The sequence below is a fragment of the Drosophila albomicans genome, chromosome 2L (assembly GCF_009650485.2).
Source record: "Drosophila albomicans strain 15112-1751.03 chromosome 2L, ASM965048v2, whole genome shotgun sequence".
In the NCBI taxonomy this organism is placed as follows: Eukaryota; Metazoa; Arthropoda; class Insecta; order Diptera; family Drosophilidae; genus Drosophila; species Drosophila albomicans.
The window spans coordinates 22,841,079-22,855,470 of record NC_047628.2 but is presented as its reverse complement, the minus strand read 5'-3'; the positions used below and the strand labels follow the sequence as shown (position 1 = coordinate 22,855,470).

At 39.0% G+C, this 14,392-nt stretch overlaps 4 protein-coding genes across 4 annotated transcripts; 1 reads left to right on the top strand and 3 right to left on the bottom strand.

Annotated features, from left to right (window-relative positions):
• Positions 1 to 4,134: 4,134 nt before the first annotated feature.
• On the bottom strand, positions 4,135 to 6,871 carry LOC117563996 (probable cytochrome P450 309a1). The gene is made up of 6 exons (XM_034242586.2): positions 6,609 to 6,871; positions 6,197 to 6,551; positions 5,713 to 6,135; positions 5,528 to 5,651; positions 5,195 to 5,458; positions 4,135 to 4,322 (listed from the first exon to the last, which is right to left on the bottom strand). The coding sequence occupies exons 1-6, from the start codon at positions 6,803 to 6,805 to the stop codon at positions 4,168 to 4,170; spliced, it is 1,518 nt and encodes a 505-aa protein (XP_034098477.1). The 5' UTR covers positions 6,806 to 6,871; the 3' UTR covers positions 4,135 to 4,167.
• A 530-nt stretch (positions 6,872 to 7,401) lies between these two features.
• On the bottom strand, positions 7,402 to 9,984 carry LOC117563995 (probable cytochrome P450 309a2). The gene is made up of 6 exons (XM_034242585.2): positions 9,567 to 9,984; positions 9,152 to 9,503; positions 8,247 to 8,672; positions 8,071 to 8,194; positions 7,751 to 8,014; positions 7,402 to 7,643 (listed from the first exon to the last, which is right to left on the bottom strand). Exons 1-6 carry the CDS (start codon positions 9,890 to 9,892, stop codon positions 7,480 to 7,482), a joined length of 1,656 nt encoding a protein of 551 aa, XP_034098476.1. The 5' UTR covers positions 9,893 to 9,984; the 3' UTR covers positions 7,402 to 7,479.
• Positions 9,985 to 11,282: 1,298 nt separating this feature from the next.
• On the bottom strand, positions 11,283 to 12,834 carry LOC117563997 (4'-phosphopantetheine phosphatase). The gene has a single exon (XM_034242587.2). The coding sequence runs from the start codon at positions 12,619 to 12,621 to the stop codon at positions 11,536 to 11,538; it is 1,086 nt and encodes a 361-aa protein (XP_034098478.1). The 5' UTR covers positions 12,622 to 12,834; the 3' UTR covers positions 11,283 to 11,535.
• A 234-nt stretch (positions 12,835 to 13,068) lies between these two features.
• On the top strand, positions 13,069 to 13,940 carry LOC117563998 (60S ribosomal protein L37a). The gene is made up of 3 exons (XM_034242588.2): positions 13,069 to 13,170; positions 13,378 to 13,506; positions 13,584 to 13,940. The coding sequence occupies exons 1-3, from the start codon at positions 13,168 to 13,170 to the stop codon at positions 13,728 to 13,730; spliced, it is 279 nt and encodes a 92-aa protein (XP_034098479.1). The 5' UTR covers positions 13,069 to 13,167; the 3' UTR covers positions 13,731 to 13,940.
• The last annotated feature ends 452 nt before the right edge of the window (positions 13,941 to 14,392 follow it).

The window sequence follows — 14,392 nt, the reverse complement described above, 5'->3', positions numbered from 1 at the left end:
CGTTTCCTGGCTACATTTTGCGTTTGCTATTTGTGGCCAAAGTGTTGCAATGCCAACAACAACAACGCAATCACCAACTTTAGCTGCAACTACTGTTTCTGCTGCTGCTGCTGTTACTGTTGCCATCGAAATTCCAGGCCGGCACAGACACGAGAAACCCGCTGGCAAATGGAACGTGCGCAAATTAATGTTGGGTTGACGCAACGCCAGCATCCACAAAATATCGTCGCCTCTCACTCCCCCCACCCGCTCAACCTGCTGTGCAACACACACTATCGAGTGCACCTCCAGCTAGGCTACAAATTGGCACATTGTTTGCCCTCTCAACTGGTCTGTCAAACGTTTGTTTTTGCCTCGAGGCGACCAACTGCTGACTATCTTCCAACCAACTGCCAACTGTAAACTGTAAACTGGCAACTGCAACTGTAACTGTGCTAATTCGTTGTCCCGAATGTGTTTAACTGAAAAACATTAGTCTCATATAACGGCTAATAGACGAGGGCGTCAATTGGCGTAATCATTTAGCCTAGAAACAAAGTGTGAGTAGACAGAACAAATGAAAGCTGCTAGAAACTCTATCTGGTGTTCAAATATTTCTACTTCGAGCCATGTCCGAGTAATATAAATACTATAAATAGTAAAATGAAGCCACAATTGAATGCGATTGATTGTCATAATCAACTTTATATTACGTATACGTAATTTAACTACATAATTTCATAGAAAATTTTCTTTAAAAAATTGGTATATTGGTATTGAAATTAGTATATTTAAGACATGTGTATTACGTATACGTAGCGTATGTTGTTAATGACATAGACAAATACTTGATTAAACATTTTAAATAACCCAATTATTTGTGCTTAATAATCGCCTTTAGAATTAGAATTCCTAAGAAGTAATGAAGTAATGAATTGCACATAATATAAATATTCAAAAACTATATCAAATACATAAAAAATTAATAAAATAAAATATTACAAAAATATATTATATTTAATTATCTGAGATTAATATTCCGCTTAAGAGTTGAAGTCCACAAAAATAATTCTATCTATTGTAGTATACAAAATACATTCACATTACGTATACGCAACGTATGTTTCAGAGAGAAATTACTTAAAAAGAGATTTAAAATAAATCAATTATTTGAGCATTATATTCTTCATAAGAGTTAAAATGCCAAAAATAATTCAATCTCTTGTGGTATATTACATTTATATGACGTATACGTAACGTATATTTTAACCTAACGTGTATTTTAAAGGAAAATGACTTGATGGATGATTTAAAGTAAATCAATTATTTGTGTATAATATTATTCTTCAAAGCTGAAATAAAAATATGCATTGGTATATTAAATAATTATGCTACATACCTTATGGTGTAACATCTGCTGGTTTGCTGTCTGTCATTCCTAGATATATTAAAAAGAGATTTCTTATAATGTAAGCTTTCAATCCAATGTCACGCATTCGTACTTACACTGTGCTTAAAGGGTTAAGCACAAATTGTGATGTCTGTCATATATACTAGACTAGATTATTTTGCTCAAATTACAGGCCATAAATTCTTTAATTTTGTGCGCTATCATTCTTTGAAGAGCTCCTCCCCCGCAATTTGCACTAATGCATTTTTGGTAAATGAAATGGCACTTTGGCGCTGGCTGAGACGGGAGCTCAAGTGTTTTAGAGTGAATATTAAGCGGCGTCGCTTTAATCGACATGCTGATGGCTTTTTATGAGTCGCCATCTAAATTTATCACCAGAGATTTCCCACATTTCCACACCGCTTGGCAAACAAATGCCTCCAAGTGACACGCTGTTACACGCTGCCTGCAACCCGACTGTGACTGTGAGTGTGAGTGCGGGTAAACGCATTAAATTTGTTTAGTAAATGTACTAAATATACAGCGACAGCGACTGTGAAAGGCGTCCCAGATGACAATATAACCGTATAGCTTTAGAGTGTGGGATTTGAAGTGGTGCGCGGGGGGAGGGGGGACGTTTGCTTTCTCTCTCATTCAGTTAACGCGACAGCAGCGATGGCGGCGTCGTAGTTGCCACTTTTCTATTTATTTGCCCATTAACGCTCATTTGTGGTTATCAGGTAAATTGGATAAAAGCCAACGTAGCATGAAGCCTGCCACATGCCACAAGCCAGGCCAGACCAGGTACAACCTCTGCCACGGGCTGCGGCATGTCCTTGCCACTGCCACTGTTGCTGCTGCTTATCTTCAAGTGTTGTTGCAACACGGCATGAAGGCTTCGGTTTCGGTTTTTACCTTCATCTCCAGACTTCGACTTTTCCCTCTTTTTCGGCTGTATTCATTTCGCTTCGTGTTAACTGCGACAGTCATTAACTTTTTATGGCCCTGGGCTGTGTTCGCGGTGGGCGTGGCTGCTTTGTAGTGTCTCCTCCCGCCTCCCGCTTCCTTTTCCTTCTCCTCCTGCCATCTCCGCTTGCATTCGCATTCGCATTCAAATCGAATTCAAATATTTGCGGTTATGTGAGCTTCAAATTTATTTAAGCCACAATTTGTTTAGGTTAATAAATAAAACGGCGACGATGCCGTCATAAAATTTAATTTCCACTCCCACAAACACATACATATTCATATGAGTATTTACTTTTATTTTTGCGTTGCAAAAACTTTTTTCTGCATTTTCTGCTGGTTTTAAAAATAAAACACAATCGAGAAAACAGACCAAATACTAAACCGATGTTAAGCACTGCAATACAAGCAAATCCCCTGTAGCTATACAACCCCAATAATTGATATTTCTTGTTTAGTTTTTGATTTTAGAAAATTATTTAATTTATTTATGGTAAATATTGAATTTTAATTGTAAGCTGTTTTTAGCTTCTAGCAATAAAATGTTACCACATGTCATAAATGAAAATTGTGTTTACCTACTGCACATGCTTTTGCTTAAATGTTTACAGGGTATACAAAAACGAAATTTAAATGCGCCATATTGCAAGCTCAAATGAAATTTTGTGGCTTGTTACAAAACAAAGGCAACAAAAAAATGCAAAAGAATCCAATGTAAATAGCAAAAACTGTAACTAACATATGATTGAGTGTGATTGATTGCCGCATACCCTATACTTAAGTAAGCACTATAAAATATATACCAAAATGTGGAAAAAGTAAATATTGTGCATATTTAAACTATTAAGTAATTCAATTAAAATACCAAAGGAAATGTTTAACTGTGCTATTAAAAACAATTACATAAATATTTGGTTATTAAGTTGTTTATTCATGTTGTTACTTATTAAGTTTGCATAGATTCTACAATTATTATGTATATATTTAAAGAAATTATATTTATTTTGATTTCGATTTATATTGATGCTTTATTTGCTGTAATTTATTTAAATGATATTTTTAAATTTATTAATTTCGATTGAGACTTTTATTTTCATTTTCATTTATGTTTATTTTTAATTTATTTATTTTATAATTTTAATCATCATTTTCATGTTTTGAATGATTTGAAAGTTAAGTTAGTAAAGAAGCAATATTGTAGTTATACAAATTTGGTAAGAACTTAATTCCTCAGAAGTTCTATTAATTCATTTGCAATTGTTCGAAAGATAAAACCAAACAATTTAAACAACCCTTTTTGACTACTATACTACAGGGTATTTTAAAATGCAGCCTCTGCAGCACAACACAATACGAGTCCAACATAAATACACACACACACACTCACATTGCATGCACATGCTGCTGAGCAGAGTTGCATTGGCGATGCGACGTCCACTGCATGTGGTCGCTCAATATGAAAATACTCACACACACACACACACAACACACTACCACATGCACAGTGAGCATTAAGTTCGGCGGGTTTTGTGCCCAGTTGAGGGTCACAGCGTTATTTTGGAAAAGTGGCAGCCCAGTGGCAAGTGTTTGAAACAGACCCAACAGCAGCAGAAGGGGAGCAAGGGGTCAAAGAGGCAACGGCACATGGGGCACATTGTGTCGCCTTGGTGTCAGTTGGTCTGCGGTTGGTTTGCGCTAAATTAAATTTTGCTGCGGTTGTCCCCAAAAAGTCGGACACATTCGAGAACACAGTGTTGCAAGTGTCGAACCCAAAAACTGCTGCAAGCAAACACTTACAATTGAGATAGCGAGTATTGTTAGTGTTTTATTAATTACAATTTTGTATACTTCAAATTGACATCACCGTCCAAAAACATTCCCATGCCCGTGTCCGAGTTGTACTCCAATTTGGTGGTCTGCTCCACTTTGTATTGCGAGAGAATTCGCAGCACGGCCATTTTCACACTAAGCAAACCAACTCGCATGCCTGGGAAAAGATTGTAAAGCGGTTTACGATTAATCAGAATATGTTATTATATTACATTTTGAGAGAGATGGTTTTAGATCAAAGATGTAAGGTAAAGAGAAAAAATACTAGAATTCAAAGCAAGCAAAATGCATTTAAAAATAATAATAATAAATAAGCTATGTGTACGAATGGATAATATTATTTATTATTAGAATTCAATCTATGCATTGAAATCCTTTTCTATTTCACTTTTATCTCTCAGGCACCAACTCAATTACCTTAGAATTCAACACCACAACTCGAGACAGAACACGATAATTTCTTCAACTCAATTTTAACTTTAACAATATCAATTATTAAAGCACATTTTAGAAGAGATTGTTTTACATCAAAGATTTAATGCATAAAGAACAAAAATACAAAATTTTCTACATCAGCTCAACTTCCAATTAATTACTAAGAATTGTAATTTGCTTCTTTTTCTATTCTCGTTTGCCTCTTTAAAGTTAAAGTGAGCAAGTATATTGTTATTTTATTATTAATGAATCGCTTTAGAAAGGTATTCTTTATTCTTCCAATTCGGTGTATTATTAATATAGATTGAAAAGAATAATCCCTCAACCTAGGACAATGTAATTTAACTAATTCCTTTCGTCACATAATTATGACAAACAAGACAATACCATTTTCTAGATATCCAATACCTTCTTTAGAACTGAAAATACTCTTCAAAATAAATCTCTCAACTCACCCAAGCAAAGGCGTAATTTATCTAGTTCCTTCCCTCACATATTTATGACAAATAAGCCAACACTTTAGGCATATTTTCGAGATATCTAATACCTTCTTCAGAACTGAAAATACTCTTCAAAATAAATCTCTCAACTCACCTAAGCAAATTCGTGGTCCGTCGCCAAAAGGCAGCAAACAGCCGCGCTTGTTAAACTCACTGGCAGCGCCATTATCGAAGCGTTCCGGCTTGAATGCCATTGGATCGGGATAATAGCGCTCATCATGATGAATCTGATAGGTGGGAATGGCCACCGTGATGCCCGGTTTTACATTCACAGTTTTGCCTTCACCCAAATCAATTGTTGTGGGTCTGGTGCAGATCTTGATGAAGAAACCTATTGCGCTGGTCATGCGCATAGATTCTACGAAGCGAAGCAATAAAAAGTGTTAATTAGGAAGTAATCTTTTCAAGTGTATTATCTTGCACTCACCATTGACACACTGATCGAGATAAGGCAGGGCATTGAGTTGCTCATAGGTGATATTCTTATCAGCGGCCAAAGCATTCAATATTTCAGCGCGTAACTTTGACTGAGGCTCTTGATACTCGCCCAGCTGAGTGCAAAAGAAAAATATAATATTTTGAAATACTAAAAAAGACAGCAGGAATATTTACCGTGTACAACAAATGATAGAGCACAGCAGCTGAAGTCTCGTAGCCATCCATGAGCAGGGTCAGAGCATGACCCACCATATCATCGATGCTGGCGCCCTTCTGCTCTTGCAGCTGCAACAAATGAGCGAGATAATCATTGCGTGCCGCACCGTTGCCCGCTTGACGCAGTTGTGCCGCATCTCGTGTGAGCTGGAGATAGAAATCATCCTGCTCCTGTGTGAAGAAACGCATGCGTAGCAATCGTCTGATTATGGGCGCAATTGGAGTCCTGTTGAACTTGCGCATATTCTGGAAAGCATTGAATGCCCACGCTGAGGATGTCTGCTGCAGCTGGCTAATCTCATTGACGCCGCCGCTCAAGGAGCCCGAATCAATGCCCCAGATAAAATCGCCCATGGCGTGAGCCGTATAACGATAGCACAGCTGTCGAAATTAACAATAAAATAATCATTAAATTCCTTATTTATTGCTGTTGACTACTCACATCTCTCGTCTCAATCACGTTATCCTTTTCCTTAATATAGCGCTGCATGTAGTCCAGCAAACTTTCTCCACTCTGCTCCCAGATGGCAAAAGCCTGCTTCAGTTTGTTGGCCGTGAGTTCAGCGCCGCCTTCTGTGCGTCGCTTCTTCCACACGTCTCCGGCACTGAAGAAAGGATTCCTGGCTACATACTTGTCGTAATCCTGCGAGTGCGTCACATAGCTGCTCGTCACTGTGTCTCTAAAATCACTGAACTTATCCACCAGCACTTCGTGAGCCAGCGAGGCATCGAGCACCAGAATCTGCGGTTGTCTCGTCAAAAAGACACCCACAGCGCGCTGCTTGCCTTTGTATTTACTTAAGAGAATATGAACTAATAAGCTAACATACAAATATATCATAGCTCTCACTCACTTATAAATCCTGCTCAAGTCCTTAATAAAGTTCGAAGTGCCGCCAAAGAGTCCTGGATAGCTGCCAAGCAGAGTCAGTGGCTTCGCTGTGACCAGGCCACGTTTATCCCAGTACTTGTGATGCCAGGTGAGATACAAATAGACAACCGCAAAGGCGATGTGCACGAATGCCAAGAGAAACGCCACAAATGTCCACATAACGCTGCTCGATCAGTGTTCTAAACGCAAACGCAGTCAGCTGAGAACTGTTTGCTCAATGCTCCGAAGAGGCGCGTTTTGAGCACTAACGATTGATAAGCCTGAAGCGGTAAAAAAACCCAATCTCCAAGTATCAACAAATAATATAGTACAACGATCGGAGAGATTGTACTTAAACCAACTAAAAGAGGCACTAATTAATACCCTACAATAATTTTGTAATAACATTCGCTTTGTACAGGGTAATTTCAGCTGAGACACTTATTTGGAAAATGGTAAGTATTTCAACAGTTTTGAAATTAATTTCTAGAAGAATCTGAAGTACTTTATTTATATTTTCATTCTATTTAACCTCACATGAACCTGTTGAGCCACGCTCTCTGATTAATAATTTTATTGATAAGCCGCATCCATTAACTTGATTTATGGCTTCAGTGTCGAGACGACCTTAACACTTTGTGAATCGTTTCTGAATGTGGCATGCAACTAGATTTAACTGGTCAAAAACCTAACCTAGGTCAAGAAATTGTATTTCGCAAATACTATAGTACAAAAAGAATTCTAACAACACTTTAAACAGTTTTCAATTATAGAGTATTTTTTATTTATTTGTTATTCATTTTAATGATACAAATTTCACCATTTATACATTTTATTACCAAGTTGCTACCAATCTATTTTAAGAGTCGACGATACTCCAGATTAATGTTGCCCTGCAGTACCACTCCAAATCCAGAATCCCCCGCTACTTTTATCTGCTCTTTGCCGCGAACAACTTGATACTCGCTGATAATGTGAAATAGTGCCGACTTCAATGTCAGAAGAGCCAGACGCATGCCTAGACCAAGCAATAAAATATAATAAAACAATCAAATGAGAATCATAAAGATTGCAAATTTCAATCGATATGAAATCGATTAAGCAAACAGTTTACTCGTTGTTTACCCATGCAGATGCGAGGTCCATCGCTAAAGGGCAATAGAATGCCCTGGCGAATGAGTTCGTGATGTGCGCCATTATCGAAGCGTTCTGGGCGAAAGACTTCGGGATCGGGAAAGTATTTTGCATCATGATGGAACTGGTAATTGGGTATCATAATGGTCATGCCCTCCTCAACTTGAAGACTTTTAAACTCAGACAATTGAATGGTCGTTGGATGCGTGCACACTTTGGTGTACTGTGGTATCAAACTACTCAACCGAAGGGACTCTACAGAAGTCAATTAATAATTAACTAGCTAATTTGAGTCCAAGTTTATTACTTACCATAGACAACCTGCTCGAGGTAAGGCAGCTCGCACAGTTGATCAAAGCTGCAAGTTTTATTTGCATCCAGACTGCGCAGAATTTCGTTGCGCAACTTTTGCTGGGCATCTGAATGCTCCGCTAGCTGAAAAGTTATTTATAAGTATAAATTTGAATAATTTAATTTCACTACTCACATAATAAAGCGCATGCAGTAAAGCTGTTGCCGTCGTATCGTAGCCATCCAACAGCACTGTGAGCGCATGTCCAACCAGATCATCATGAGACATTTCCTTCTCTCCTCGCAACTTCAACAAATGTGATAGGTAATCAGCACGTTGCAACTCTTCGCCAGACTTCAAACGCAACTCAATTGATTCTTTAGTTAGATTCGAAAAGAATTCATCCGTATCCTTGGGATAGAAACGGAAACGCAACAATCTTCGGCAGAAAGGCGCCACAATCGAGGCCATAAACATGGAGATCATGTAGAAGGTATAATTGGTCCACTTGGTGGCCATTTGTTGCACCTTGTTGGGCTGTTCGCCATTGGCCGTCAAGGTACCAGCCTCAATGCCCCAAATGAAATCGCACATCACATCGGCTGCGTAGCGAAAGCAAAGCTGAAGGAAGGAAAAGGGCAAAATTATATGAGCTGCACTTGTTGATTGCCCCAAAAAGTATGCTATGAAAATTTTCAATGTGATTTTAGGAAAGGAAAATCTTTCTAAGATTTACTTTATAAATTTATGACAAGTTAATGTCTTTACTTTTAGTGAAGTAAAGATAAGAATGTTTAATTTATAAAATAATACAACTAAACACCCTAACTTCCCTCTTTTGATCAAGCTTAACAATTATTGTAGACGTCTCAAATCACTATAAGAAGCTGTAAATATTAGCAGAAATTTCCATGGCAGTCTAAATCAATAATTAGTAGATCAATGTGTTAACTCACAATTAGAAATTAAAGCTGCCATTAGAAAGTTCATTGAACTGACCAACTTCTCCTTTATATAATTTTAGAAATTTCCCTTAAAGATCCCTTCATTATTGAGATCTAAATTCAGCCTTCTTCACTTCTATTCCCATCTCTACTTACATCCCTGGTCTCCACGATATTGTGCTGCTTGCTCGCCTGCTGTGCCATAAAGCTAGTGAGCTTCTTGCCACTCTGCTCCCATATGGCGTAGCCCAGCTTCAAGCGATTGACACTTAAACCTGCCTGAGCTTCGCTGCGCAGTCGTCGCCAATAGTTGCCCGAGGCCCAGAAAGGATTGCGACCCACGTACTTGTCCAACTTAGCATGCTGCATGTACGAGCTGGTCAACGAGTCGCGATAGCAGCGAAAATTATCCACCAACACCTCATGAGCTAGCGCAGGATCGAGCACAAGAATTTGAGGTTGTCTGGTGACAAAAACGCCAACTGCGCGATGCTTATGCTTGTATTTGCTTCAAAGAAAATATGAGAATGATATGATATGAAGATACTCTCACATTACTTTCACTACGCACTTGTAAATGGGTTGAATATCCTCGACCAGATTGCTCTTGCGTGTCAACAGTCCAGGATAAGTGCCCAGCAAAGTCAAAGGTTTGGCGGTAATTAAACCACGACGTTGCCAATAGCGATGATGCCAGGTCAGATATAAGTAGACGGGCAACAGCAGCAGATGCAGCAGCAACAACAGTACAGTGATCATCAGATACATATTGCCGCGTTCTATATTCCGACAGCCCCAGCCGCCGATTTTATACTGATTATTGGCTTCAGCTGGCCATTGGAAATTGTGATCAGCCTGCGGCTCGACCAGCTGCACAGCGTCGTTGATAACGCTCATTTGATTAGCAATTGCTTACTCTCAGTTTCCAAAAATTTCACTTCGATTGTGTTTGTTTACTCGTGTGTGTTTGTGTATTTGATTACTAAATCTTCCAATGCTATTTTTAAAACAACAGCAAATTTGTTTATTTTCAAATTTTATTGTTTATAAATGTTGTAGAAAAATTAAACAATATTCATAAGATTAGAAGTAAAATATGTTTTTTGTTTTATATTATGTTTGCAGCTTAGCTTATATTTTAGATACTATTCTCATGAGCATTTAAAAAGGAAGTTCACATTTTTTAAATATAGCTGAGAAGTATATTAACGCCATTAAATATTATAAACTATTCAAAATAAAAGCAAAGTTATTTTGAATATCGTTTAAAATAAATGTGTACAACGATCATATACTTGAAACCCGTGCTGGCGCCATCTATTGCTCATTGCATTCAAGCAGCTTCCATTTACATACATTTATTCGAAATATAATTGACGTAGTTTTGACTTCACCACAGGGTATCTTAGCATCTCACACGCTTAATCGGTTTTCCCATTTTCATTTAATTTATTCACTTCACTGTCTACGTATCTTATCAGTTCCCCAAAAAATATTCCACGCCCACACGCTTTTTAGTTGACCACACTATCAGTCAGTCGATCTTATCAAAAACATATTTCGACTTTAAAAACAATCAGCTGATAGTAAAGTGAGCAGCAATTATAAATGAGCTGCATACCCTGTAATCGATCAAATTAAGAATAAGTTAAGCAACAAATTGTTGATATATACTCAAGAGTACAGAAGTCATCTTAATTACAGGGTATTTTCCCAGCATTCATAACAATCTCATTTCAATATGCAACAACAATTCTAAGTCGAAGCTGCAGCTGATTCGCATTTACAATTGCGATAATTAACGCTGATTAGCAAAGCTTCAGCTCGAGTAACGTTTTCCTGCTCCAATTATCAGTCAGTTGATAATAATGATAATGATATAGATAAGCTAAATAGAGATAGTTTCATTATTTATTTTTTAAGGGGGTAAAATAAAAGCTGAGACAACGGAAGAATGTGTCTAGGGCCATATTGTTGAATGGCTGAATTGTTTATGCATTTTATCACGTCTGTGTAAACAATTGCGGCTTAACGTTGAGCTGCTGTAGTTTAGTTTTCATGTCTTATCGACAATGCGGCTGACACGTTATCAAGCGGTTAATTTATGACCATGACCGATAAAAAAAGCAATGTGAGTTTAATGTGTGCTGCGTTTTCTGATAAACAAAGGCATTGTTATTTATACTTTTCATAATTAAAAAAAAAAAACTTTGTTTTCGTTACTTACACTTATTGACATTGAGCTGCAGCTGAGACCAGGAAAACAAATTAAAAAAAATCATAATTATTAGAAATACATTTTCTTTTTAATTATAGTTCGGATTATATGCATCAATTTGTTAGTTAGTTAGTTAGACACACACACAAAAACCTGACACAGAAATCGCCAACCGAATCTTGAACTTAATCTCCTTTTCTTTCTTTGCTGGATTCAACAATAACAATAATTTCAAAACACTGCAATATATAGCATAACAATCAATGATCCTCCTGCTCCTTGGTCTCCTCCTCCTCTTCCTCCTCCATCTGCTCTTCCTCCACTAGCTGTGCTCGTACTTGCAGATGACGGCAAACATATTATCGCCACCCAGATATTTGGCCAGCCAACGATTCTTAATCACGGCCAGCTTTAAGGTCTCGCACTTGAAGTGCGCATTCAGATTGGTGTGCAGTGCCCTGCCCATGCCCTCAATAACCAGAAGATCAGTCTCATTTGCCGCTATGGCATCGCACAGCTCCCGCGGCAGACGCCTCATGTCCAGACACGGTCCGCTTTGTCCATTCGCATAGACAAGCAGGCGACCCGAACGCCACGCGCTGTCCAAAATGCTGCACTGGCAGGCGCAATCGTCGAGCAGCTGTCGCAACTCCCGACTGGTCACATCGTTGAGCGAAGGTTCACTGTTGGCACACAGCAGCACCTTGGTGCCGCGCTTGAGCAGCTCACGGACAAATGGCAGTATTCCAAGCACCACATCAACGCCGCTGTTGTCCACAAAGACCACAGCGCATTTGTGTGGCAACTGTTGCTGTCCCTGTACGCGTTGCAACCACGCATCCAGATTGTCCAGCAACCAGGGACGTTGCTCGATCCGATCCAACGCCGCATGTAGCCCAAAATTACTATCCTGCTCAAGAATGTTGGCTATGGCCTGGGCACCCCAGTCAAACATGTTGCCCGCTAGCACTCCACGCACCAGCTCTGTCCATCGCTCGTCCTCCCGCTCGATGGCATCGATCTCCTGCAGTCGCTGCTTGAGACGCGCCTTGGCCGATGTATTCTCTAGTTGTTTTTGCGCAAGCCAGGGATCGGTAAAGCCAAAACGACGCAGCATAGTCTCGTTAAGTTGCAGCAGTTCGCTAGTGCCCAGCACTACTTTGCCGCTGTTGCTGGCAATGTTGCGCTGATACTCATCCAATTGACTAAGATATGCGGCCTGGAATTGCGTTGCTCGCTGCTCGGAGGTGGCATCATCGGGTTGACTATTGGCCGCTTGTTTGGCAAACTTCACTATGAGCTCACGAAAACAGGGGAACCAATATGCAGCCGCCTTGGCATCTGTGTTGAGATCCAGCGTATCCGGTTGATAGTTCGCCTCATCCTGTAGGAGCGTACAGCTGTGCATTGTTGTTGTGCTGTTGGTTCGACGACACAATTTCAACAGTGTACGCTCGATAGGGCGATGCAAACGAGACAAAATGTTTACTGCCGTGGTTGTGACGTTGCGAAATGCGCACTAATCTTTTTATAACGCTTCTTCAATGTAAATTAGTTTTTGTGTGTTTTTATCACAAAACCGCACATTGGACAGCACTGGCAATGTAACAACAAACGCATTTTGCGGCCACAGCTGACTGGAGCGCTCACACGTGAATGGCAACTATTTCTTGCGGTTTTACTAAAACTTAAAAATAATTACAAACTACACACAATACACAATATTTTATATTTTATTTTACACTTTTTAATTTTTTTGCACCCAGTTTATTGTTTAAATTACGCTTTAATTTCTATTATCTTCTTTAATTTATTTAAATAATGTGCCGCCAACTCATAACAGCATAGCACTCAGCTTTTGTCTGGTATGGACATTATCGCAGCCAACTTCACGCTTTTGCGTTGACAAGCCGTCTCTTTCCTGTTGAATTTTTGACAAATCAACAACACAAAAATGGTACGAATTCGTAAAAATCGTTAAATATATATGTAATCAGTGCACTTTGTGAATTAAATGTACGCTCTTATGCACAAATAAACTGCAAACTATTAAATAAATATTGAATTTTGTGTGCCAAGTGTATTTAAGTTGGTTAAACGAGCATCGCAAATATTGTGTACTAATCTGCATATTAATCTGTTTTGTGTGTCTGTGTTTTTATAGGCCAAGCGCACCAAGAAGGTTGGAATCGTTGGTAAATATGGTACCCGTTATGGTGCCTCCCTTCGTAAGATGGTCAAGAAGATGGAAATCACCCAGCACAGCAAATATACCTGCTCGTTCTGCGGCAAGGTGAGTTGAGCTCTCCATAGGAGGGAGAAATTTCTCCCATGCAACACAAATGCTAATCATATCATCATTTATTTTAGGACTCGATGAAGCGCTCCGTCGTTGGCATCTGGTCGTGCAAGCGTTGCAAGCGCACCGTTGCCGGTGGTGCCTGGGTGTACTCAACCACAGCTGCCGCCTCCGTGCGCTCCGCCGTCCGTCGTCTGCGTGAGACCAAGGAACAGTAAATTATTATTAACTTCTGATGTGGGGCTGCTTCTAATGCTCCCCGCTATGTTAGTAGTATGTTCCAACCCGTAGATTATAGACAACGCGATTACTTCTGTGGTTTGCGCCGCGCCGGTCGACAAAAAAAGAGCCTGTTCTGCTTTATTCCATAAGCAAACGTGAGAAATAAAAAGAAAATTCTGTTTTACTTTTAACAGTAAAAATTGCAAGTGATGTTTCTTTTAATAAGCTTTGTGATGACCGAACAATGCAATGTGCCTGCAAACTTGTGGAATATTTAATAAGCAGAAGGTTAGAGGTGTTTTTATAGATTCCTTCGATCAGATTACGTTGCTCACGATGGCCTACAAATTATCTTATGATAAAGAAAAAACGTGCCTAGGAGATAGTTTTACATGACTTGTGTAGAATAAATCCATATGAAGAATACCACCATATTATTGATAATCCCATTTATCAACTTTCCAGTGAATATCATTAGGTAATTTGATCCATTAGGATCGCTTTAAGAAAACCTTGTATATTTTCCATAAACATGACATGGTAGCAGCATTCCCATATGGAGATTCCCTTCCCACGAAGCATAAATAGCTTTCTGAAGTCAAATCTTCATGTAACTTAATTCAACTGTCTTCAGGGGTTCTGTTGCATAACATCGAAA